General features: G+C 38.5%; 3 protein-coding genes across 9 annotated transcripts; all 3 read left to right on the top strand.

The window, feature by feature from the left end:
* Positions 1-4: 4 nt before the first annotated feature.
* LOC111844028 (synaptosomal-associated protein 25) lies at positions 5-13,251 on the top strand. 3 transcript variants are annotated; one of them, XM_023812103.2, is made up of 8 exons: positions 5-274; positions 4,527-4,610; positions 5,340-5,381; positions 6,262-6,310; positions 7,455-7,572; positions 9,887-10,024; positions 10,728-10,872; positions 11,360-13,251. In XM_023812103.2, exons 2-8 carry the CDS (start codon positions 4,539-4,541, stop codon positions 11,423-11,425), a joined length of 630 nt encoding a protein of 209 aa, XP_023667871.1. In that variant the 5' UTR covers positions 5-274; positions 4,527-4,538; the 3' UTR covers positions 11,426-13,251. The 3 variants fall into 3 exon arrangements, with proteins under 3 accessions (XP_023667871.1, XP_023667870.1, XP_023667872.1); XM_023812102.2 differs by having other exon boundaries at positions 7-274; positions 4,524-4,610; XM_023812104.2 differs by lacking the exon at positions 7,455-7,572 and adding an exon at positions 8,806-8,917 and having other exon boundaries at positions 9-274; positions 4,524-4,610.
* A 437-nt stretch (positions 13,252-13,688) lies between these two features.
* On the top strand, positions 13,689-19,716 carry LOC111844068 (uncharacterized). Of its 5 annotated transcripts, none has more exons than XM_023812189.2 (5): positions 13,689-13,785; positions 16,053-16,278; positions 17,162-17,716; positions 18,054-18,107; positions 18,560-19,716. In XM_023812189.2, exons 2-5 carry the CDS (start codon positions 16,143-16,145, stop codon positions 19,063-19,065), a joined length of 1,251 nt encoding a protein of 416 aa, XP_023667957.1. In that variant the 5' UTR covers positions 13,689-13,785; positions 16,053-16,142; the 3' UTR covers positions 19,066-19,716. The 5 variants fall into 5 exon arrangements, with proteins under 5 accessions (XP_023667957.1, XP_023667953.1, XP_023667954.1 ...); XM_023812185.2 differs by lacking the exon at positions 13,689-13,785 and adding an exon at positions 14,667-14,819 and having other exon boundaries at positions 18,560-19,715; XM_023812186.2 differs by lacking the exon at positions 13,689-13,785 and adding an exon at positions 14,854-15,254.
* Positions 19,717-19,920: 204 nt separating this feature from the next.
* LOC111844073 (ras-related protein ORAB-1) lies at positions 19,921-22,504 on the top strand. The gene is made up of 6 exons (XM_023812198.2): positions 19,921-20,284; positions 20,635-20,707; positions 21,288-21,383; positions 21,567-21,662; positions 21,814-21,945; positions 22,038-22,504. Exons 1-6 carry the CDS (start codon positions 20,271-20,273, stop codon positions 22,257-22,259), a joined length of 633 nt encoding a protein of 210 aa, XP_023667966.1. The 5' UTR covers positions 19,921-20,270; the 3' UTR covers positions 22,260-22,504.
* Positions 22,505-25,100: the final 2,596 nt, after the last annotated feature.

Below are 25,100 nucleotides of genomic sequence, written 5' to 3'. Positions count from 1 at the left end.
CGTGCGCAGGTACCGGTTACCAAAGCAACTGGATCTCTGCGCTCCGCGGACTGGGATCGCACCGCGGACTGCCATTGGGCTGGGCAGTACAGCAAAAACCGGTTTGCCAGAATCAACAGCTGTCTGAGCGTGTCATCTTGTCTGCCAGGAGGCAGAACTTTCGGAAATAGCGCTCGGAAGATGAAACTGAAGGCTGAAAAATAAACCGGTATATTCATTATCGCAGATAATCGGGACCCAAGTTATCCTGCACAGAATTGGCTACACGCATCAGGTAAGTAGCAAAAAGGAGATTCTTAGAAGTTTGGTTGTGGGTATATAGTATGGTTATATTTTTAAAAGATTATTGGTTAGTTAATCTCACGTAGGCCTAAGTGAGAAATGAAATATCATATGAATACTCAAAGTTTTCCATAAGATCCACATTGCTGCCGCTTGTATGTTTGTAACTATTACTTACATTAAGAAAATGAAACCGTAGACTCCTGTAGTATTAAGTGTGCAAAAATGATTCTTATTTGCTTTCTTTCGATCTTTTCATATTATTTTTTTTCTGAACCTTAATTGAAATAAGCGCCTGCTGGGTTTTTTATGCAGTAAAAGTCCTTTTTTTCCACGGTAACATTACCCTGCGTTTTAAAAACCAAAAAAAGACCAGGGTCTAAGTCAGGTTCACATGGGACTTGACTTTTTTTGTTTTCTAAGGATGGGTGGCATCGGGACTGAAATACTCGGGGCTCGGCTTAAAATACTTCGGGCTTTAGCCCCGAATGATCTGACCTAACGACGCCCATCACAACACAAATAAACTGATAGCCAGGTACAGTTTGGGGGCGGGGGGCGGGGATTGGTGCCCATGACGTACTGAACGCTGGAAAAGCGGGGTAGTACAGTACCTGATATTTCTGCTGCGTGCTTCCTATCAACACTCCGGTCCATACTGTACCACTGCAAATGGGTACATTTTAACACTGCATTATTTATTTCTAAAATTAAATACTCGTAGTGATGAATAAATACATAAACAAAACAAACAACAGTTTATTACTAGATTAAGGTTCATAGCCCCTAATAACTCAAGCAATGTATTTATTATTGTATTTTACGATTTCTGAATTGGTTCTGAAATAAAGCCAATAGAAAGTATTTCCTTGTACCGCACTTTCCGCAGTTATAAAGACCTTTAAAGAAATCTTGCAAGAAACAGCATAGTGAGAAGCATCTTATCTAATATAGGCCTACTATGTGCATAGTATATAGTGTATTGTGAAGTGTGGAAATATATATTATTTATAAATGATAAAGCCAGAGGCTTTGCGGACTTGTGCCATCACATAGTATGGAAAAGCCTAACCTTGCCTTTCACACTGGATTCTATCTTAGTGGATTTCACTTAGGAATCTCTGAAGTGTCTTTAAATTGACATGGGCTAACAATTATAGGCTAGTTGCCGTTACTGCTCCTACTCTACCCTACTCAGCAAATAATGAATAACGACATGCAGAATGTACCACTAAGTCTAGCACATATTTTGTGATTCTTATTCTGGCCAATTCAGGAACAGACTCAAAGGAATCATAGACAATATACATCAGAACATCAGAGAATGGTTTGTAATCTTCCCCCAAAAATGTCAAGGCTTAGTTGTTGATGATTCTTCAGTTTTCAAAAGATGTGTAACAGTTTTCTGTCCAGCCTGGATTATTCTCATTAGGTAAAACATAGAGTGTTTCCTGCTGAAAGAAAACACACCTTCACATGAACAGCAACACCACAGTAAGTGGCCGGTGGGAGGATTTCAGACAAACAGGGACGGTCACCTGACTCATCCTCTACAGCAACCCTGGGGCCCCCAGGGATCACAAAACACAGGGGGGAGGATAACGAAAAGGAAGAGAACACTAACTTAACCAAATGATGAAAATATGGCTCTGGGAAATGCATCTTATGAAAATGAACCTGGGAAATGAATTTTATTTATAACTACAGCAACAGCAATAGTAATTTTATAATTATAGTCATCATTCAGTGCTTATAAAAATTTTATAGGTTTTCTTAAATAATAACTACATAGAAAATAAAATAAAATAGAACTGGCCAATAATAATAAAAATATGTAGATTTAGTTGATGGGAGTATATATTGAAAGTATGGTGAGAAGCTCAGTTGCTCCCCCCCCCCAAACCATATCACTGTTAACAGATTCTGCTAATACGCCATGTTAGGCCCCACTCTTACAACCCCCCATAAAAACAGTTATTATAACCCTTTGACCTCTGGAAGTTTAACAGATAAAGCACTATACGCAAGTAAAGATAATACAATTAAGAGTTTGGAAGAAACTGTCAACGTTGTGAAAGTATTGTCAGAAGTAGTACAGTCAAGAGCAGCGAACCGTTCCAGGAGTAATGATATATCACATATGACATGGAATGTGAGAAGTGCAGGCCTAACTTCCCTGGACCGCTGTTATATGGTGATCGACAGTGACTTTAAGGCACTGTTACATTAATTTACCCTGGTATCTATAGCATTACTTTATTCCATACAGGCAGAAAGGAGAAGAGGTGATTTCATGATGTCCATACATGACAGGTTCTCTTTTTCACTACTGGTAGCTTTTGTAGCACAAAAACACACCCATGGTCTCAAGTGCACCGTCATTGGGACCCCGTCAAACCTCAAAGCAAAGCAGTTAGCAGCTGTGAGCTCAGAAAAAGAGCAGTAACTAGTTGTTGAACAGACAAAAGCACAGAGATGCACGGACTTGACCTATAACCAGAGGTGGAGATTTCAGGCCCAGAGAGAACAAATCCAGACCAACCAACCAGCTGAGTATAAGAGTCACAGTCACATAATACTCATCTGGTTGGTTGAAACAAAATCTTGATCTGGATTTTTACTTTCTGGAACGGACTAGGAAAAAACGACGTCAAGGAATCAATCTGGGGTTCAAAGATAGCCTTCTAATAGATAATTATACATCTATGACTCCACTTAATCAGCCATTTTCAAAGCTTCAAAGCAAGAACTCCCTAAGGTGCCAATTTCCACAGCTGCTAAGCTGTGACTCACTCTGCTCTTATTTGAGTCCCGCTCTGTTTTCCTGCACATGAAATGGTCCGAATGCTACATGCACGTTCTTACAGGGCTTTTGAAAGGAAGTCATCTCCTGTTTTTTTTTCTTTTACCAAGACAGCTGCTCGAGTGACATTTATGATGCTTTACTTGACAGACTAAGCATGAATGAACTGGAGGGAAGCACATGAGAATGAGATGTTACAACGTCTAAGTTACTGGAATCCATTGCTGTGATCAACACTGCAGGTTGTTTAGTCGTTAACTTAGTTAATTCATAAGTAAACTGTATTTGTCATTGGGATTTCCTTATAACAATTATCAAAGACATTGGTGAGTTAAAAAGTTGCAGGTGCAATATATATTTATTTATGTGTACTTATTTTCTTATGTATATAAGTAATTGCACTTATCCAAAGATGTTGAGGCTCTAGTAATTCATTGTTGTGTTAGGTGGAACTATATTTGTCTGAAGTTCAAAGAAGGGAAGAAAAATGCAAAAAAGGGAAATAAATATATTTTTTTCTGATAAGATCTTTTACGGATATTCCCGTCTGTCGTCCCCAAAGTGCTGAGTACAAGTATGGGGCAGCAAGTCTCTTGAATACTAAACAAAATCAACCACCATTTTCCACTTAGTAATATAGCCAAAATCATCACATCACATTTTTATATATAATCTATAAACTATTGATGTTTTTCTTTTTTGTTTTTCTGTATTGACTTGGAAAAAAACATTGCTTACTTTGTGATTATAGCCCTGTTACAGTTACCTGTTACCAGAAGAGGAAAGCTCAGGTCCTGAGAGTTGAGTACTCTGTGAATGTGACTCTTTATACTCAACTGGTTGATTGAAACAAAATCCTGGTCTGGATTTGTACTTTCTGAACCTGAACTTTCCACCTCTGCCTGTTACCAAATATAGATCCTTCTCAACATCTAAGTCCATAGTAATTCAAGACAGAACTTTCTGGGTGGCAAGAAAGAATAGGAAAAGTTCAGGGAAATGTGACTGGTGATTCAGAAGTTATATTTTGGTCTAAATAAGTGCCAGTTTGTTACTCCCCATAACCTGTGGGGGCTCGGCCAGTAAGGGCTCCTATAGATCAGACCACAGGTACAATCAGAGCTTCCGCAGTGAAGGGAAAGACCCCTGCAGGGTACAGACATACACAGTCATGCAGTGTTGGGCAATTTAAAGACTCTGTATTACCTAGTAACATGTTTCTGGACGGCCAAAAGAAACCAGTAACCCCATAGGATATCAAATGGGTGGGGTGGGAAATTGTATCTGTGATTCTGCAGGAATGAATGTATGAAGCTATAGTGTCTGTCCCCATTCTGCTCTTCGATTATTGCACTACCAAATATCCACCCAGTAACTTATATGTGTTACATGTTATATGTGCTCTAAATCAGTTATTCTCTCCCACCGTTCGTGACAGTAGAGCTTATGTGACATGGCTGCTGACACGGCCATAAAGACAGAGATGGAAGAGCTGCAAAGACGGGCCAATCAGGCTACAGACGAGGTAATCAAAATTGTCATCTTGGGTTGCTATTAATTCATTATTACATTGTTGCACACACACTAATCATTAAAGCTACTTCAGTCTGCTTATTTAAACATTTAAATTTTAGTCACTTGTTATCAAATCTACTATTGTTTTTCATATCTCTTACTTTAAACTGTGAACTAGGCATTTATTTTGAGAGGTATATGGTACTTCTCCATTGCCCAGTTCTGGTTTGATAGCAGTGTGCTGTGCCAGAGATGACATCATCCCTGCCCTGTTCCCTGCTGTTTTCCCTGCTGTTATGAGTAACTGCAGGTCGCGCTTCCCGACAGCCACATCTCAGTTGGGAGCATGCTCAGTATCTTTTCCCACTGGCACAACAAACAGCTTGATAATTAAACTAAATGCTTATACTTCTAAATCATAATTCCAGAGCACATGCTTGGGGAAATGTATTGTTGCACCACATTGTATTTATAACTGAGCAAAGTATGAATCAAATATTATGTCATAAAAAGTAACATTTGCATGATGTTTATCTAACACCCTTTTCCAGGTTTAAAAAATATGCTGTATACAAACAATATATTTAACTCAGGATTTACTAAACTGAAGATAACTTAAGTGTGAAAGTCATAAATAAATGCTTAAGTATTTATACATAAATACCCAAGTAACATTACCAAGCCTTTTATATATGCTTAGCCATTCGTAACTGTGCTCACTCTTTTCATTTCTTTGCAGTCCCTGGAGAGTACGCGCCGGATGATTCAACTTGTTGAAGAGGTAAGGGTGCCTCTGCTATTTCCTTTTTATATTCCATCCATCCATCCTCCACCACTTATTAATATCCCATCGTATAAACGTTTTTAAAAAAATCACACAATACGTACAAGATAGAATGTTTTATTTTTATATTAGGAATCAACAAACAAATTTAACTCCAACTTTCACCTGGACAAGTGATCAGCAGATATGAAAGGAAAGGGTTAAAAATGAGTGTGAAAGGGGTATAGTATATAAACAATTTACAAGCCCACTAATTGCTCACATCTGGTCTAGAGCTATAATTCAGTGGATTAGAATTTTGAATATGAAACAATATGCATTTATTAGTCCGTAATTTATGGTCGATGGAAAATTTTGTTTACAGTAGTTAGAGTCTATGAAACAGAAATGAGCAACAGGAAGAAGATAATGTTCACAAACGGCGTATCTTTTATGGATTTTCATGTCATATGCATTTAGTTGGAATACATAGTACAATATCCTAAATAAAGGAACAGTGGATTTGTAATAATGTAACATCTGTGTTGTGAAGGGCGTCTGTCATTCATTAGAAAGACGTGCTGTCATACTACGAGTCTTTTTGCCCCTGGACACATGCATTGCCCAGCATTTCTAAAAAATGTGTTTTTCATCATCCCGTACAACTTAGTCAAATGACTTCAGATCAAGTTAACTGTACCATGAACACAACACTGTAAGGCATGTCAATCAGACATGCCTTACAGAATTCTTACAGGGAAGGGTCATATTGGCTCATAACAATTTTTAATCTTATAGCAGTTACAAAGTGGAATTGCTATTTTTAATAATTTATTGACTAAACAAAAAAATGACTGTGTACATCTTAACGGTGTAATTTTTGGTCTGTCTTTAACAGAGTAAAGATGCAGGGGTTCGAGCTTTGGTCATGCTGGATGAGCAAGGAGGTACTGAAATCAGAATGTATCTGTCGCCTGTATTTGTCTCCACTAAATTTTGATGTTTACAGAATAAAGTAGTAATGATGTCACGTGATCTTGTTTCACAGTAGCTTCCACAAGATTGTATTCAATTAATTATACAGTAAGCAAGGAAAATGTATCTAATTCAGAATGAATGGTAGTTTGTTATGTCAGATGAAATGGACTGAAGACATCGGGGTAACGTGGAAAAATACGGTATAACAAGGTTAATCATTTTGAAAAATGAAAAAAAAAAGATTTTCTTTCTCTCTGCAGTGCTGTGTGTTTTCAGTATATGATGGCTTTTCTTGAGTTTGTAGTGCTTGAAAAGGATTAGGGTAGAAATTCAGATTATGATAGATGAAGATATTTATCTGTGGAAGAGTATCCAAGTTCAAGTGTGGAGCCACATGAATTAATCCTACTGAGATCATTATAATGCTGCGCAGTAACCTATAATTATATAATACTATGGTCATTGAAATATTCGACTAGGGCAGAACCAGATGAAAAATATTATTTCATGAATACTTTATTTTCACATAATTTTCAGAGGTTGCTGTTATTACCCAAATTAGATTTCTGGCTCATAGTCTTTAATGAAAAAGTTAAAAAAAGCAAGTTGTGGAAAAGTGTTTAATATATGATTAATATATGATAAATAAATATATCATAAATATATCACATATCTAAATAAATAAGACTAAATATTAAATAATACATGTGTATGTCTATATAGTATAAAATATATTTCAATATACAAATATTAGCCTAAGACTTTTTGTTTGTATGGGAAATTATAAAATTGTCCTTTGTAAATACTCTGAGATATACAAGGCAATGTCTTGTAACCTTATATAAGCACATTATGACATCATCTAAGCTGTCATTATGACATCATCTAAGCTGTCATTATGACATCATCTAAGCCATCACACCAAGTGACCATGTAGCTTACTTTTGAGGTCATTTCCTCAGCCTGTAACCGACTCCTGTGTGTATCTAATATGTGGTTTGTGTGTGAATGTGCATGTGTGTTTGTAAATGCCTGCGTTTTGCATGTGAATGCATGTGGTCCCTCCTACATTGCTTCCTCCTGGCCTCGTGCCCACTTGCTGCATGCGGATAGGACAACTGGATCGCATCGAAGAGGGCATGGATCAGATCAACCAGGACATGAAGGAGGCTGAGAAAAACCTTACTGATATGGCCATGTGCTGTGGTCTGTGCATCTGTCCATGTGCCAAGTAGGTCTAAACCCCAAAGCATTCACAGGCATCGGGCACGATGAGCTTCCCACGAGTTGATCGGCTTGATGGTCATTCAACCGTTCATAACCATCCTCATAACCATGCTTTATGACTTTGTGATCGTGGCTTAGTGTGACAGTTGTGTGATTAGAAGTTATCTGGTTAAAGACATCATACATCTCCAGGGTATGTCGTCATGGAGACATGGGGATTTGCAGCTATCAGTAGCTATATCCAGATTTATGTTCATCCAACTTGCGTGTACAAGCTACTCATGCAGTGTAGGTAGACTGAGCGTGTAGTATTGCTTTATAGGGAATTCAAGAATTACATGACCATGAGCGAAAATAGGTGACCGTCATTGTGACGTGTCCTGGTTCATTTTGGCATTATGGTAAAACTTGTTTTTGCATGTACATAGAATATGGTGAAGATACAGAACATATACAGTACAACACATATACTTCATAATAGTAAAGAGGAGCTGGGGAAGATTTCCATGAATAATATCAAGATGGGAGTATGTTAATCTCTTCTACTCACACACAATGTTGCCTCTTATGTGGTTCATCTGTTGTTTTCTTTTGTTGTGTTGTTAATTTTTATTTGATTATACAGTGCTCACAGAAAGTCTTGGAACGCTTGCTTAATTCTGTAAAAATGTTGCACATTTATTGGTTTCGAACAAGCAATGTTTGACATATCCGCACGTATCTTCCACACAGACACTTTCTCATTCAGTTTTAATTGTAATTGTAGTCACTGGCTCCCAACAGGAGGCTAAACACAAATGTTTAGTGGTTTATATTATTGCAAAGGTGTTACTAACTAAAAAGCACCCAATGATGCTTGCCAATTAACTTTTTAACTGAGAACAGCCCTTTTAGAACTATAATGTGGGTTTCAATTTATTACTGGTTGAAAATAATGTTTTACTTAAAATTTCTGGTTGTTTCTAATGTCAGGTATATATTTTGGAAAAATAATAAAGTAATGATTTTTGTCAGAAAACCAATAATTTTGCTATATTTTTACTGTAATCAGGACGCATCCTGAGACTTCCTGGGAGCTCCTGTACGGCTATTTGCTTGTATCTTTTTGGAGCTTTACTGACAGGACTGTTGTTTTACTGACTCCAGCCTCCCCCACCTACCAGCCCCCGCACACTCAGTCTCTACCTACTTCATTTCCATCGACATTCCCTCCTTTGTCCCCACCCCCGTTGTCTAGAGCAACTGGAGCGAATTGAAGAATGCTTGGACCAGATAAATCAGGATATGGAGGATGCCAAAAATAACCTCACAGGCATGACCAAATGCTGTGATCTATTTTCCTGCAATAAGTAGGTGTGGGGGGTTAGGGATGATGACTTCCCTTTTCCGCACGTCTGTGTGCCAATCACAGTGCCTACATTTCATGCTGACTGGTGATCTGTATGCTTGTTTGCTTTCTGTAAGATGATCCAGAGTTCATCCAAGTTTAAACATAACATTATATGTTTTACTTAAAGCAGGTGCTTTACATTTATTATAGACAAATGCAGAAAGAGAAGGGCTCGGTGCTCATCACCAGGCCATACAAGTTAGAATACATGCCATGCTATGTAACAGTGTTTCCCAACCCGGTCCTCTGGGATCCACAGACGGTTCACATTTTTGCTCCCTCCCAGCTCCCTGCCAGGCAGTGCATATTTTTGCTCCCTCCCAGCTCTGTCTGGTGGGGTCCCTGAGTAGGGAGCTGGCAGGGAGCAAAAACATGAATACACTGCTATGTAAGACCAAAATATGTGACATAGTTACCCAAGCATGGTGGGTTAAATGAGAACCGAACACCTGGCATATTTCTTTAATTGATAGTTGATTGTTGGTCTATCCTAGCCTAATCTAATTTTCTTCTGCAAGCAGGATATACTACTATCTCAACAGAAACTAACAGTAATGAAAATATATCCGCTGGTTCAAATTTCTCAGCTCACAAATTTCCATAGTAATAAGCAATGCTATGATTGAAAAATATCGTCATGCAGGGTCCTGTCTGTATAAATTCAGATGAATCAAACAAGATTTAATCTATGAAGTGCAAAATAGCAGCAAGTTGTTTCCTGCTGTATTGCAGAACATTTGCACATTTAGAGACTTTGTAGGGATTCATGTTTCCTTATTAAATTATGAAAACATTGCAGAATTCACTTTACTAGCATAAAAACGTATAAAGTGCATAGCTGCACTAATACACTGCCGATGGCGGAAAGGTAGTGAAGAAGTTTATTCTGAGAAGTAATGTGTATGTTCCTTTCCTGTGATGATGGCAGACTGAAGGACTTTGAGATGAGTGGGGCCTACAGAAAGGTATGGGGGAGCAACCAGGATGGGGTTGTGTCCAGCCAGCCTTCCTCACGTGTGGTGGATGAGCGAGAGAAGATGACAATGAGCGGTTGCTATATTAACAGGTAACCTGCCTTCTGAAAGTCTGAAAAACCTTGAAACTGCTAAATGCAGCCAAAATCAAAATTGAGTGAAGACCCCATATGCACATGCAGTTACTTAAGGTTACTGGTTGTTTCCAATGTGATTTTTATTTTTTTGGAAGCAAATTAATAAAACAATGATTTTTGTCAGAACACCAATAAATTTATAGTATTCTTCTGTTCTGTGAGCACTGTACAAATATATTAAAGGTCAATTTATCCTTCAGACTGTAAGCAACTGTTATTTACAAAACAGAGATATCAAGGATAAGGAATGCATGATGAAAAATCCAACGTGCCTAAGATGACCACGTTAAATTTACACAAAAATTCTTTAATGCTCCGATAAGGTTTGGTACCACATTTTAATCAATGTATTGGCCTTCCCAATGAAGAGCTTAGCTCGTTTAAAATATGATGTCAGACAATTATGTGATATCACATTGTCTTAATTTAAAAGATCATATAGGTAGAAACATTCAAATCTGCAATGTCAGAATCAGGCTTTGTGGTTTTAGTGAACGGCAATTTTTTGTATATGTGTTTTTATGTGGGAATCACGTTTAATTAGCATTTAATCATATTATAGTTTTTGAAAGTCCATGGTATTTGAGGTACATTTCTGCTCTTGAGTGAAATCGGAAAAGTGTTGCTTGTCTGAATTTCACTATTCAATGTGTCCCAGGGTGACAAACGATGCGCGAGAGGATGAGATGGAGGAGAATCTGACGCAAGTGGGCAGCATCCTGGGCAATCTGCGGAGCATGGCCTTGGATATGGGAAACGAAATCGATACCCAAAACGTTCAGATTGACCGCATCCAAGGAAAGGTCAGGGCTACACTTCCACCCGGCAAGAATAACGAACACATTCAAAACATTCCTTCTCTATCAGGCAAAATCTGCATTAATATAAACATCACGATATAAGATATTTTCTCTTTAAACCATTATAGACATCAATGCACTAGACAGAATTGATGCAGACATTCAGAAATATACATACTGGGTATTAAACACTGAGGTCAGAGGCATTTTCAGTATATAGCAAAAACTTTATCTGTGAGGTAAATGAATCGCTTAACAGTGGTATTTTTACAGTGTCGTTTAAATGGCTTTTCATATTTTACACGTTATATTATATGGTCTCAGGAATAAATTAATATATTACGTTGTCACAAACATATAACTTGAAAAAATATGATAACTGCATATCTTTAAAGGTCACATGATATTTAGTCATAATACGTCATTACTGATTTTCTGCTGCACCACTAAAACCTTTAATGCCTAAATACTTTTTTGTTCTTTTTTGCAGGCTATTGTCAACCAATCCCGCATCAGTGAAGCCAACCAGAGGGCTCACAAGCTCATAGCTAGATAAATTGGGGAAAGAGAGTATTCATCTAATCGAAAACATACCGGTGTTCTGTCATAAAATCCTACCTATTGAGACATGCTATCGAGCTATTCAACCGTCTTGGGATTAGGGTTAGGTTTTAGGGATTAGGGTTAGGGTTAAGGTAAGGGTTTTAGGGGTTTTGGGGGGTTAGTGTTAGGGTTAGAGTTAGGGTTAGGGTTAGGGCTATCGATTAGCACTATGGTAGCATTTTTCGACAAGGCAGCATATATTGACAGAACACGAGCTCATACACTTTTCCTGTCATGCACACAAATATATAAATGACTGTACATTAACATTCAATATATCCATATTCATTTTCTTCCTGCTCGTTTCCTCACTCACACACATATGAGCTTGCTAGGGTTACACACAGGATAATAACACAGTCAAGAGACAATAAGTGGGAGTATGACGACAGAAAATAAAAATATAATTTTCTTTGGACTATGACAGTTTGCGAACAGCAACGGTTAAAGCTCCCTCTGGTGGTCAGATTTTATATCGTCTAACCCTTAATTCCCTATTCCTGGGGACTCTGTAATGTATGTATACTATTGCAAAGATGGTTCTGATCTTAGGTGATTCTAAGCCCTATTCAGGGCGTCCTCAGCCAACCCTTTTGGTCTCAACCTCCCTGAAAAATTCTTTTTCTATATCGATTTAGCGACTTTATTTATTTTCGTGCACATCTATGGGGAAGTCCCCCTTAAAGGTCACATTCTATCGCCCCTGGTTCCGATCATAATTTATGACATTAGAGACGGGATTTGCTTGCGCTGGTATTAGACATTATTATAGCCAATTAAGTTTAATAATTCATTAAGTTTCATGCTGATTTGTAACGATTTTATTGTTTTTCTTGAGTATAAATGCGCCACTTATTTTTTTTTAGTTAATTTGCATATATCGTTAAAAGTCGGTTTTAGATCAGTGTTTTCTAATAACCCGATAAAGACAGCCGATAAACCCGATAAAGTGGTTCAAGCAAAAGCTGCACAGAATCACTGATTTATCCAGATCTCTCTCTTGTATATAAGATCTATTACATTATCATAAAGGGGCAGCATTGATCAGCCGATACAAGCTTAACAATATTTTTTGGCTGTGTAATTAACCTATCTTTTATGTAGATTATAAAGCCATATTATATTTTATGAGAATTGCTGTTGAACCCAAAATGTTACATTTTAAAACACGCAAAGCTACGTTACAGCAGAATAAGCGTATTTGTAGGTGGTTAAAATGATAGCATTTGTGGCCAGAATGTGTGCTTTTCATGTGTAAATGGTCAATTTTAATGACTTTTAGATAGAGATGTTCTAAATATACCACACTTGTGCAGAATTTTAAATCATATTGGATATAATTATTATTATTATCTGTAACTAAAAGTAGAATGAACACAAAGTTTTTCTTGTTTTGGCAGAACGGGGGCCCATTAGCCCCATATTAGGCAAAATGGCTCCTCCTATTGAATGACCTGCGTCCTGTTCATTGCTCTGTAGTAACATCTCATGCTAGCCGGGACTCTATACAGTTGTAGGTGTATATATAATCTGAAAAGATTTACACGTCACACAAAGAAGCCCTGAAATTGATGAGAAATAATACTGTCTGTGAAATATATGCTGGTGAAATGTGTTTTCATCACGGCTTCTGCTTTGTGAATTTCCCTTTAAATGTAGAAAGTGTAGGATTTACCACTTTTATTGTATTGTTGTTCTCATTGTAACCATTGATTGACAACCTGTCAGATGGTTGGCTGTTCTGTTCTTGTGGTATAAGATTTAGCTAATAAAATGTTTTCTATTAAAGAAATGTCTGGTTATGATAACATGCATGCTAAATTACTGTCAAATTACGCTGTAATTAATGCACATTTTTACATTTACTAATATTGTAAATGGATGTAATGGATGCACTTTTTTACGTTCAGTAACAGTTGTTGTATGTTATGATCTTCGTCTATGTTTTCTAGCAGACTAGGCACGTGAAGGGGAGGGGGGGGGGGGGGTGACTGCATGAGCACCAGTCCCGTTTGCCCAAACGAGTAAACGTGACCAATTCGGAAAAACGACGATCCACATTACCGAGACGGACCCCGCCCCCTCCATCTCCAAAATGTACCCTAAGCCACGCCCCCACCCCCACCCCCCCCCCGTTCGAGCACCTGCGCCTCAAAAACTCCGTAGCAGACACATAAATATCTTACTATCAAATAATGAGTAATGTGACTTAAACAGAAAATATAATCCACTGCAACACTGCTTCAGCCCTATCGCTGTATGGAGGCAGCTTCCTGGTCACAGTACACCATGATGGGAGGGGGACAGTCACTGGTCTGGCGCTGTACCATCTACTCCGCTTGCTTATTTATTTGTTTGCTTATTAATTATTTAATTCAGTCTTTATTCAACCACGTACTGGCTACTGACCGTAGGTAGACATTTTAGTGTTAAAAGTATGTATAAAATGTCATGTGTACATACGAGTATATTGTCTTGAATTGTGTTGGATTTTTTATGTTAAAACAGCACATCCACCAAGACAAATTCCTCTTATGTTTAACATATTTGGCAAACAAAGAACATTCTGATTCTCGTTGTTTTCTTGCTTTGTTGTATTTGTCTGGCCTATTGAGTACTTGTAGTAAAGTCGGAAATTTTAATGGTTACTTGTGAGGGTAAAGTTTAAACACACCATTGGTGAGTGAGCTAGCAGATTATTAGAATTGTGCTGATTATATTCTTCTTTCAGTGCCATTGGCTTGGCGAATGTTACAATAGTAACAATTCCAATTTAATATAGCTTAAAACAGTGGCATAGCTAGTTAATACACTTAATTTTAACATGAACTAGTTCATAGAAGTGTTAGATATAATCTGCCCCGCAGCATGTTCCGCAGCGATAAAACCACCCAGTGGTTCAAAGAAGAATTACAGTTAAGTTACTGTATACGTTTGATGAGGTTTTAGCTAATTATCGGAATGCCTATAATAACATAACAATAAAAATATGACAGATAGAAATATTTAACATGTCATCTTACATTTTGTGTACCGTATTTAATTAAGAATTATGCAGATATTATTTATTCAAATATACTTTTTCTCACTTTAAACTATTTTTTTTAAACACAAAAGTACTGTACTGGGCTTAAAAAGTCGTTATTCTGTCCGGCTAAGCAAATAACGTAAGCAGGAAACCGGGCATTAAGCCAAAGGAGAGCTCTGATACGACTTCGTAGACAGGCGCCGTTGTTCTTGCGGACAGGGCTTATTATCTGAGTCTGCGCAACGCAGGGGTCCGCGACTGTACGAAGTTTCTGCGTTTGCTTCTGCAGTTCAAGAAAGAATAGCTCGACCTCTAACTGGTAATTTCAGATCATCTTAATACTAAAACTGTCACGGCGTGCATGTCGGAGCGGCTCTATGCTAGATGCGCGTGCATGGGAGGGGATTCGCCACATAGCTTAACGTGAAAATCAGTCGTAGCTAGCTGGCTCGCGAAGAATCGTCACCGAAATACGTCGTTGTCAAAATGGCAGCTGAACCCGAGCGCTGGATACAGTAGATATAGGATATTACCCACATTATTTTTCGTTTTTCGTTTAAGACATTGGCAGTTACCTTCATCAGATCGCAACCTGTGATGATGTGTAGCTGAAAGACCGTGTAACCTCATGACATTTATTTTTAACGTTAATAGGCGACGTAGCCTGACAGGCGCTAGCTAGCTTCCTAGCTAGCGCCTGTCAACAAAGAACAAGGAAGAAAAAGCGTATTGAAGGGGCATGTAAAGAAGCAGCGTACGTGGATTTTTAAAATGACCACAAATGCAACTGAGAATTTTATCAGAAATTCTGTGCGATGATTTTAAGGCAATTCTGCCCGAAACACTTGCGTCTATGGTTCCTAAAGAATGATACAGCAGCCAAAAGGATAAAGGTTATTCCTGCGGGGAAGCACTTAGCTACTGCAAACACCAGTGATTTGATAGCAAAATTAAACTTTGACCTGTCACCCGTTAATCGCCGTCTACGCACTAAACCCGAGCAAAATATTGTATAATAACAGGATTTTTAAATTGAAAAACAATGGATACTTCATAACCTTCGGGTCTAATGAGTTCCCATGTGTGAATTTTTAGTTATCTCTAATTTGTTTTATTTTTTTAAAATTTTATTTTGTTTTCATGTTTGTCTTTTTCATGTCTTAAAAGTATTGTTTTAAATCCTTGCCTGGTTATGAAAATCTTCACAAAAATTACATTTTTTTTTCTTGCTTGTTTTTGATTAGTAAAATTTATTTTTGCGTTGTTTTAATTAATTAGATGTAGAGCTGTAAGTAGTTCCACAAATTGGCAGAAAAAGAAAATGAGCATCACAATGAATAAAGCCATTAAACAATAAAAAATGGAATACTTTAAGATCAAAATCACAAGGGAATGTTATCTTCAATTGATGGTACATGCATATATTATAATTTGAGCTTATATTTGGTGTAAATATAAACATAAATCTGCAAACACAATGCTGCAGTTTTCTAAGGGTCTTTCAGAGGATGGATTAAAATGCAAATAAATGGGTGAATATGTTCATTGTCAGGTGTTCAGTGAAGAGGGCTGATTCTTCAAGAACTGGACAAGGCAGGACGCAGGTGGAGAGAGAGGAAACGGGGTGTCCAGCACCGGACAGATGTCCGGCTTCTATTATAACCCCGCCGGCCGCGGGGGCAACGCCATGCGCTTCAGGAAGAGGAAGTCGCGCTTCACTTTTGCTGAGGTGCAGCTCCTGTTGAACGAAGTGAAGAACAACCGCCACATTGTTATAGGCAAGAAACCTTCCACTCCTCTCTCTGGCCAAGTCTGCTAGTGTGAAACAGGAGTCATCTTTGGGCTGGGAGGTCTGGGGAACATACTAGATTTAGTAATGGTGGGGACGTATTACCATGGCGATGACATTAAGGCTTACATTAGGTGCCAGCCAATGAAAGTGTCTGTCCAATGAATTATTGCTTGTGTCCAATGATATTTTAGACAGTTTGTTAATACATTTTTAAGAGTGTGATACAAAATATTTCAGCTCTAACATCCATGTTCCAAGGATTTTCAGCCAGCATTCTGTTAATGATTTATAATGATTTGTATAGAAGATAATACCACTAAAATTCTGGATGTGAGAAACCTTACAATTATTTGTGGCTGAAGACTTTAAATTACATTTGTATTCAAATTGTAACATGGTTTATACACTGTTTATGCACTGTGCTGGGATACAGCATAAAACCTACAAAGCCTACTGCTCACATAAGAAGATCTTAAACAAACTTAAGTACAAGATCAAAGCATGGAGAATAATAGACACATTTACATTACAAATTATAAATTAATTGTTTTTACTAGGCAAATAGATTTAGCAGAATGATTAAGATTCTTATGAAGAGAATTTAATTTATTGCAAGGAGACTGGTAAGGACATTTTTTGCTGAGCCAGATGGACTGCTCATTGTGATGAAAAGGTTAGGGTTACTGAAAAATGTAATTATTTATTTAATGCATATTGCCCAAGGTTCTTATGAATTATGGTCATATATAGGTTATAGGTCAGTCTTCGTAAACTTTTATATTCAGCCTTTTCAAATATTTAAATACGTATATATTATTTGTGTGTTTGTGATTTATAGTCGTGTAACATTTTATTTGTGTAACCTGTAGGCAAGTTCAACAGGGGCGTCTCATCAGATGTGAAGAAGCGAACCTGGGCGGCGATCACAGCACGCATCAATGAGATCAGCGAGTGTCCACGTGAGGTCATCGAGATAATCAAGAAGTGGTCAGACCTCAAATGTGACACCAAACGCAAGGTCGCAGCCATGCGTGCTGGCGGGGACGGCTCACTGCGGACTGGCAACTCACGCATCGCACGGGACCTCTCACCAGTAGAAAACATGGTGTACCAGATCCTTCAGATGCCTCCCCCAGACAAGAGGGTCTTTCCTGGTGGCCGGGCCAATCTAGGGGGCATGAAGGGGGTTATGGGTAGTGGAGGCGGTGAGGATGACGAGGAGGAAGATGACATCGTGCTGGGAATGCACCAACCATCCGCTTCTACCAGTGATTCACCAAATAGCAGGCTGGCTGGTCCTTCAGTAATCCCCAATTCTCTGGGTTTAACTGTGTCCATGGCCTTACCCGCCTCCATGCCAATGTCAATGCCCATGTCCCAAAAAAGGGAGGCCAGTATGTCCGCGCCAATATACGTCACATCTCGTGAGTTAGCATTCTTCATTTTTTTCTGCCATAAATGATCTAGAGATCCCAGCGTTACAGCCTGCTGAATATTGTTCATTTATTGTTCATTTAGACGTGTCTTTCAGTCCTTTACGTGTGCTTATAAGAGACAAGAAGCTGAAAATTTCTGCACAGGGGAACCCAGGTCTAGAAGAGTGTAGCCAAATGTAACTGCATTTGACAATATTAATTCCTTATTTGTATTCATAGGTTTTTGACCATTTTTGATCCCAAATCACATTGTACTGTCACCATAATTGACATTTCTCTGACACCGTATTTACTAATTCTTTTCTCTTAATCTGTATTTCTATAGGAGACCCTCCACAGACAGCCTACGATTTTCAATATGAAATACCAGCAGCTGAAGGTAACACCCTCCTGCAGGTTTTATTTTTGTTCGTTTACTTGAAACTATGTATCATTAGTGTTTATGTAGTAAGATTAAGAGAATGATTGAATATACAGTTGACCCTTCCACATTGTGGGAGTTAAAGGAGCTGGACCCCCTGCAATTTGGAAAAACCACATAAAACGTTTTGGTCCCCTTGGCGAGCGAAGCAAAGCAAAATGGTACAAGAAACGCGAGATACAACGAAGATCACTGTGAGATATCATAACACGCTATACGTTTCAGTTACTAAACGTTTTGTGTCATCTGTGCCTTTCGCAAAATAAAACAAATTCTTTTTCTTATGCTGAAACAACAATGGGGAAAGTCGCGGCTCGGCATAAATGCAGGCAACCATGCATGCATGTGTGTAATCGTGTAAATGTGAGCAGTATGAACTTACATATTCCTATCTCTCATCCTTGCCCAAGACCAGGTTGTGGAGCTGGATAACTCTGATGAAGAGCATCAAGAGCGAGTGCGACCTGCTGTATTCAGAGCAACTCCTATTCCTGTTGAGGACGAACACCTCCTGAGCAGCTTGCGCCACGCCACCACCGTTGCATCTACCTCTTCATCGCTATCTGCCACAGCTGCCCCCTGCTCAGGACCAGGGCCTGTACTAGCACCTGTACCACCACCTCCAGCTGAGTCTTTCCCAGTGTCTTCTCCGGCTCCCATGAATGCTCGGGACAGACTGGCCCAGCACGCCTCCCTCAGTGTTCAGGAGCAGCGCAACACAAACATTTTGATGGAGACGGTGTCTCGCTCCTTGGAGATGCTCTCCGAGTCGGTGCAGCAGTTGGTGGAGACGCAGCAGGAGTTCGTCCGCGACTCCTTGCGGCTACAGCGTGAGACAGTGTATATCCTTAGGGATTTCTCCACCAGCATCTTGGCAGTCATGCGTGACAAGCTGAATGGTAGGCCAGCACCTTGATGAGCAACACCCTGCAATGAGTTTTTCAGAAGTTCATCTGCTCCACAAAGTTCAGGCAGTTTCTTATACACTAAAACTATTTGATCATTGAGGTGATCCGTCAAGGTGTAAAAGTGAGAACCAGTGATGACCAGTTCTGTTGAGAGCATGTTAAGTTGTTTGAGGAATTGGCTATAGGGTCACGAGTCAGGGTTTTATATATGAAAGATTACTTGAGTTGCTTCTCTTAGGCAGATTTGTTCTCTAATTAGTCAGTGTTACTGGATAACACAAGAGTAAATTTGATTTTTTTTTTTTTTACTTGCTGTCTGGCATTTGCACTAGACAAAATATCCAAAGCTTTGGAGAAACAACAGCCAATGGAACTTTAGTATGTTTTATTGTTGTAATAGTAGTAAACAATACTAGTAGTAAAATCACCACTTGCATTATATGTATGCACATATAGGTTAAATTATTTTGTAATTTCATTTACAGCCCTCAGAGAAGTAAAAATAATTGTAAGCCACATAACTTAATTGTCCAATTTTATTTAAAATATAATTGTATGTTATTTTGCAATATTGTACAGGTTCGACGTTTGGTGGCACTTTGGCTTTCCTATATGGTTGTAAAAAGATTACTGGTACGAGTGCAAAATAATGTTTTTTTTTCTGCAGAAATAAATGAAAATATTTTGCACAGAGAATGAAATGGGAAAACGCAGTTATTTTCCATTTAGTTTTAATCAGTATCGACATACTTCTGTTACTACCTCAAAGATCTTAATATGATACATAGACAAGCCAGCTGGTTCTTCTAGTCTGATATGGCTTGAATTGTTAATTGCATTACTTAAGGATTCACATGCATTAAAACCCAGACGTGGATGTGTTCATTCAAATACATGCAAGACTCAGTACAGATAACAAGCCTCTTTTTAACTTCCCATATTTAATGGTCCTTTGGTCTCACATCATCCTCTACAAAGAGGCCACGCCTTCTAATCCCCCATTGGCCAAACTTCCTTTAAAGTACAGGTAATGCAGGACATTGTAAGATAATCTTAGTCTTCAATAAATAATAGGCAAGGCATATTGACTTGCTGGTTTGCTTTGACAGAAGCAGGAGCACACAGGCCCTAAAAAGCAAAGGACAAGGAGAACTATTTCTTGGGACACAATCCCACCTATTTTCTTGTTTGCGGCTGTCTCATCTTCCTGAATATGAATCCTGAGTAGTAAGTATTCAACATCTGGCAATGCGACTGTCTTCGATTTTTGAAACAATAAAGTCAAGGTCTGTTTTATTTGACTATGGCTGTACAGAACAATAGTGCCTATTACTGTGGTAAACTCGTTTCTCTATTAGTGCTATAAACATTTTTGAATTTAGATAGATAAAATTATAGTATAAATTAAGTAACGACCAGTTTGATTTTGATAAAAATTTCAAGCATAACTGAATTTTATTTGTATGAAGTTATTTGAAATTTGCTTGATTTGTAAGGAAGTGGCACATTAAAATGAAGTTTTTGGACTAGATTGTACTTGAAATGGCAGGACTGAAATGACATCATATTGTCCCCAGTGACTACCTGTTCAAGTTGCTGTTGATCGGTGACTCTGGTGTGGGCAAATCTTGTCTGCTCTTGCGCTTTGCGGTAGGCTAGCCACTTATTCTTATCATTCAAACTATGGAATAAACCAAAAAAGTTTTCTAATGTCTGATTTTTCCTAATGTCTGGGCAGTAAATTGTGTCTGTCAATTATTTTAAAAATAATAGGTTTAAGAATGTATTCTGAAGAATTGTATTTCAATCACAATCATTACACATGGTAAAATCGATAAATAAAAATGTTTCGGATATCACTTGTTCTGGGGCATGGTCAAGGTTTTTTCCTCTTTTTTATGAGATATATATATATACACACACTTTAACTCTTAAATTTTTACAAAGCTGAAAGAATATAAAAGAAAAAAAATACTGTCTTTTTTAGAACCTTTAGTTTTAGCCCTATTATAGGTTATGCTAAGCAAAATGAGACACGTATGCCCAAAGACAGTGCTTCTCAACCCGGGCCACAAGGATCCCCTCCAGACAGAGCTGGGAGGGAGCAAAAATGTGGACTGTCTGATGGGAAGCTGGGAGGGAGCAAAAATGTGGACTGTCTGGGGGTCCCCAAAGACCGGGTTCAGAAACACTGCTCAAAGAAATATATCCTTTGTATGTTTTGTTTCAGGATGACACCTACACAGAAAGCTACATCAGCACTATTGGGGTGGACTTCAAAATCAGGACAATTGAACTGGAAGGAAAGACTGTCAAGTTACAGATAGTAAGGGCACAAGCGCATTGGAGTTATTCAGATGAGTTGATATTAACACTAATGTGCAGGAATGAGTATTAGGAATGAGAAATGTGTGTTAAAGCAAATATTTAATATCCTTTTGAATGTGATTTTCCGAATGTCTGCAAAGTCCATGAAACAACACAGGAGAAATTTTCTGTCTTTCTGTAGTGGGACACAGCTGGGCAAGAGAGATTTCGAACTATCACATCAAGCTATTACAGAGGTGCTCACGGGATCATCATCGTTTATGATGTCACAGACCAGGTTATATGCTTGCCTTGCTATACAGATGGAGACAATCAATGCATTGATGCACAGGAACATGTCAGGCTTTTCATAAGTACAATACAGTAGATTTGTTTTGCGAACTGTTATGTATATCCAAAAATGTTACTAATGAATACTTTTTTTGTAGGAGTCATTCAACAATATAAAGCAATGGTTGCAGGAAATTGATCGTTATGCCTGTGAAAATGTCTCCAAGTTGCTGGTGGGGAACAAATGTGACTTAGCTTCTAAAAAAGTGGTGGACTTCACCACTGGAAAGGTACTAAGACGATGTGTTATTGAATCTATGTCATTCTGTGGATTATGAGGTCACCTATTCCTTTTGCTCTCTCTCTCTCATGTTCATTTCAGGAGTTTGCCATGTCCCTTCAGATCCCATTCCTGGAAACCAGTGCAAAAACTGCAAACAATGTGGAAAAGGCCTTCCTTACCATGGCTGCTGAAATTCAGAAGCGCGTTGCCAGTGATACTGTCCAAAATGAAGCAAGCAAAGTTGGCACAAAAATAAACAGTGCCCCCTTGTGGAATGCAGGGGGAAAGACAAAAACCGAAGAATCCAGCTCTTGTTGCTAACGATAAAGTTAGAAAGCACTGTAATTCATCAGTCGGTCTTCTAAACTCTTATCCTGGCCAGTTTTGTGGGAAACAATATAATGATATTAGTAAAATTAATTCTATCCATGCAAGTATATAACAGTTACACTTTCTGTCCGTCTTCTACATTCAATGCCGCTTAAAAATAAATGTCTTATCAATGCCAATATTGTGCCCCATTCTGACTTTTCCTCTAGAATTTTATTTTTTAAACAGCTTATTAATGTAAGAACTCTATCATTTTTGTGTAAAGTGCATTTTGTGCATGCATTAAAATGTAATATATTGTATTCTTCTCTGGAAATAAAGCTTTCCTCTAATCAAATCGTAACTATTTTATTGATCTGTCATCACTTATCTGTTCCAGTTCCAATATTCCAGAAACATAACACATTATGGAAAAGACAAAATGGCCATAGAATACTGAAGGAAGTGTCTCATGTTCATTATTCTTTTCTTCTATTGCATCAACTGAATTTTTGCATTGGTGGATCAGCAGATAGTGGTGTAGATGCTCTATTAACCTCCATGCTGAAATTCTCTCTTTGCCTACCCCATCTTGCTCTCCATGAGACACAGGGACACAAATACAGGTGTGAGCAAGCTTTTTGGGGGTTACAGCACAGGTTCAGTCAGCATGCAGGGTCCCTGGAGAGCAGAGGTGGACATTTCAGGTCCAGAAAGTAAAAATCCAAACCAGGATTTTGTTTCAACCAACCAGTTGAGCATAAAGAGTCACAGTCACAGAGTACTCAGCTGGTTGGTTGAAACGAAATCCGGGTTTGGATTTGTACTTGCTGCACCTGAAATGTGCGCCTCTGCTGGAGAGTAGGGGGTTAAGGGCCTTAGTTAAGGGCCCACAGACACGTAACTATTTTGCTGAGGCTGGGGCTCGAACCGGTGACCGCTTACCCACACATCACCCCCGAGTATATAACTTAGTGGCCTGTTGATCTTGGGGGTACATATTAGCATATTAGTATAGTCTTGGAATTATTATTTTTTTCCTTATAGCTATATGACAAGTTCATCAAGGCCTTGTATTATCTGGGTTTGAAGGTTGCTGGGGGGCTGGAGCTGGAGGGGGGGGGGGGGGGAGAGAGAGAGTGGGAGCCGCTTTGTGCCCATACTTCCCAAGATAGTGATCCTGCACAGTACAAGAAGTACAGACAATAGGTGGATGGGTGGATGTTTAATATTGGCGCTCCCTGAGACCTCCCATTTCTTCATGATGGAAAACTACCTTTGGGTATGACTGTTCTGGAGAGAGATAAAGAGACAGAGAAACAGACGGACAGACAGAAATAGTGATGGAGAGAGACAGAGAGTGACAGAGAGACATTGTTTTGGAATGATTTAAACAGTGCTGTGCACATATGTGTTCCTGTGAGTTTTGCTTGAAAATTCAGTTTCCTTCTATGATGATGGTGAATTCAAGTCTCTAACAGAAATTTACATTAACCTGTTTCTTGTGTCAGCTGATTGAAAGCCATGAATACGTTTCTTACCTAGAAATCATCATATCTTGTATGCATGGTCAGCGTCTTCAGCAGCTACACGACATGCTAAATGTAAAGATGTACATTTAAGTCTGCAAATATAAATCCTTCGTCAACATATTGGGTTGAAACTGAAGATAATTCCTTCATGTTCAGGCTAATAGTTTTATAGTTGCTGAATTTATAAAATTAAGGAATGACAGGCAGCCCACATTGTGTCCTCTGAGTCCTACCTTGGTGTGTGTGGAGTTTAGATCTTCTCCCTCTTCTTCAATGACTCTGAATTCCTCCCGCAGTACGAAAAAATCTATATTTTGCTCAATTGAGGGGCGGATTAGAAACATAAAGCAGCCACTGACTTGGGGGGGGGTTATTCCCCATTGGTATATAATAAAGCATTACCCATCAATCCTCTCCTGCAGCTGACCTGCAAACACGCCAAGATAGACAGACAGAGAGGGCATTCCTGGTATATTGGCTTTATAATGCTGGGGCTGGGGAAGAAAGACTGGCCCTCATAAGACTGGCCCACCGGGAAAATTTCCAAACCTCCAGATGGCCAATCCTTGCCTGGGTTGATTGGTGTCTGCCATTGAATTCCATCCCGGATGTCCGGCCTTGTGCGTCCTGGGACCTGCTCCAGGCTCTCCGTCACGCTTTACTGAAATGGAGGCTATGGAAAATTGAATCTATAAAATTACTCGGGCAAATACTCACCATGAGTTTGGTTCTGTTTATTTGCCCGTGGTTTTTGACACTTAGCTTTTAATATAAACTGCTTTTCCATTTTACAAAAAGCTTATCAATAGAAAATATTTTATTGTAAAATGTTACTTTAATATGAATGTTTCACTTTCACCAAATTACAAAGGAATTAACACTTTTAGAATAGAATAGAATTAGAATTCAACTTTTGGTTATGTTTTATAATTTTCCTGTATATAACTATAAAGTACAAGGCCAGCAAAATCTGGCATGCTCTTGTCTTCCATATATAAGTTCTTGCAAACATATTTGTCACCGATTTAGGAAATAAAATTAAATATAAAAAAATGTAAAAAATAATGTAGGCCTACTGAGGAGGCCTGCATCAAGAGCACCTTAATCACCCTAGCAAAATGAGTTTCAATGTGGAAAAAGTTTTTATTAGTGAAAGCTCTTTAAATTGTAACGAATTAGGATTAAATTAGATTGTAGACTGTAACAGGATCCTAGTATCTAGCCGCAGCACATTTCAAATTATAAACAATGTAGTCTACCTGTAGGTTTCTATCTTATTATTTTAAATAGCTGTTGTATCTTTAAATATTTTAGACAATTG

Source organism: Paramormyrops kingsleyae, chromosome 17, assembly GCF_048594095.1.
Source record: "Paramormyrops kingsleyae isolate MSU_618 chromosome 17, PKINGS_0.4, whole genome shotgun sequence".
Taxonomy (NCBI): Eukaryota; Metazoa; Chordata; class Actinopteri; order Osteoglossiformes; family Mormyridae; genus Paramormyrops; species Paramormyrops kingsleyae.
The sequence above is the reverse complement of the archived record's forward strand: the minus strand, read 5'-3'. Positions and strand labels throughout refer to the sequence as shown.

Bases quoted from the DNA above. Each gene is read 5' to 3' on its own strand.
- LOC111844068 (XM_023812189.2), top strand. From the start codon at position 16,143: ATGTCCGGCTTCTATTATAACCCCGCCGGCCGCGGGGGCAACGCCATG. The intron at 17,717-18,053 runs GTGAGTTAGCAT...GTATTTCTATAG, and splicing joins GCCAATATACGTCACATCTC to GAGACCCTCCACAGACAGCC. The intron at 18,108-18,559 runs GTAACACCCTCC...TCCTTGCCCAAG, and splicing joins TGAAATACCAGCAGCTGAAG to ACCAGGTTGTGGAGCTGGAT.
- LOC111844028 (XM_023812103.2), top strand. From the start codon at position 4,539: ATGGCTGCTGACACGGCCATAAAGACAGAGATGGAAGAGCTGCAAAGA. The intron at 5,382-6,261 runs GTAAGGGTGCCT...TGTCTTTAACAG, and splicing joins TGATTCAACTTGTTGAAGAG to AGTAAAGATGCAGGGGTTCG. The intron at 10,025-10,727 runs GTAACCTGCCTT...AATGTGTCCCAG, and splicing joins AGCGGTTGCTATATTAACAG to GGTGACAAACGATGCGCGAG.
- LOC111844073 (XM_023812198.2), top strand. The intron at 20,708-21,287 runs GTAGGCTAGCCA...GTTTTGTTTCAG, and splicing joins GTCTGCTCTTGCGCTTTGCG to GATGACACCTACACAGAAAG. The intron at 21,384-21,566 runs GTAAGGGCACAA...GTCTTTCTGTAG, and splicing joins AGACTGTCAAGTTACAGATA to TGGGACACAGCTGGGCAAGA.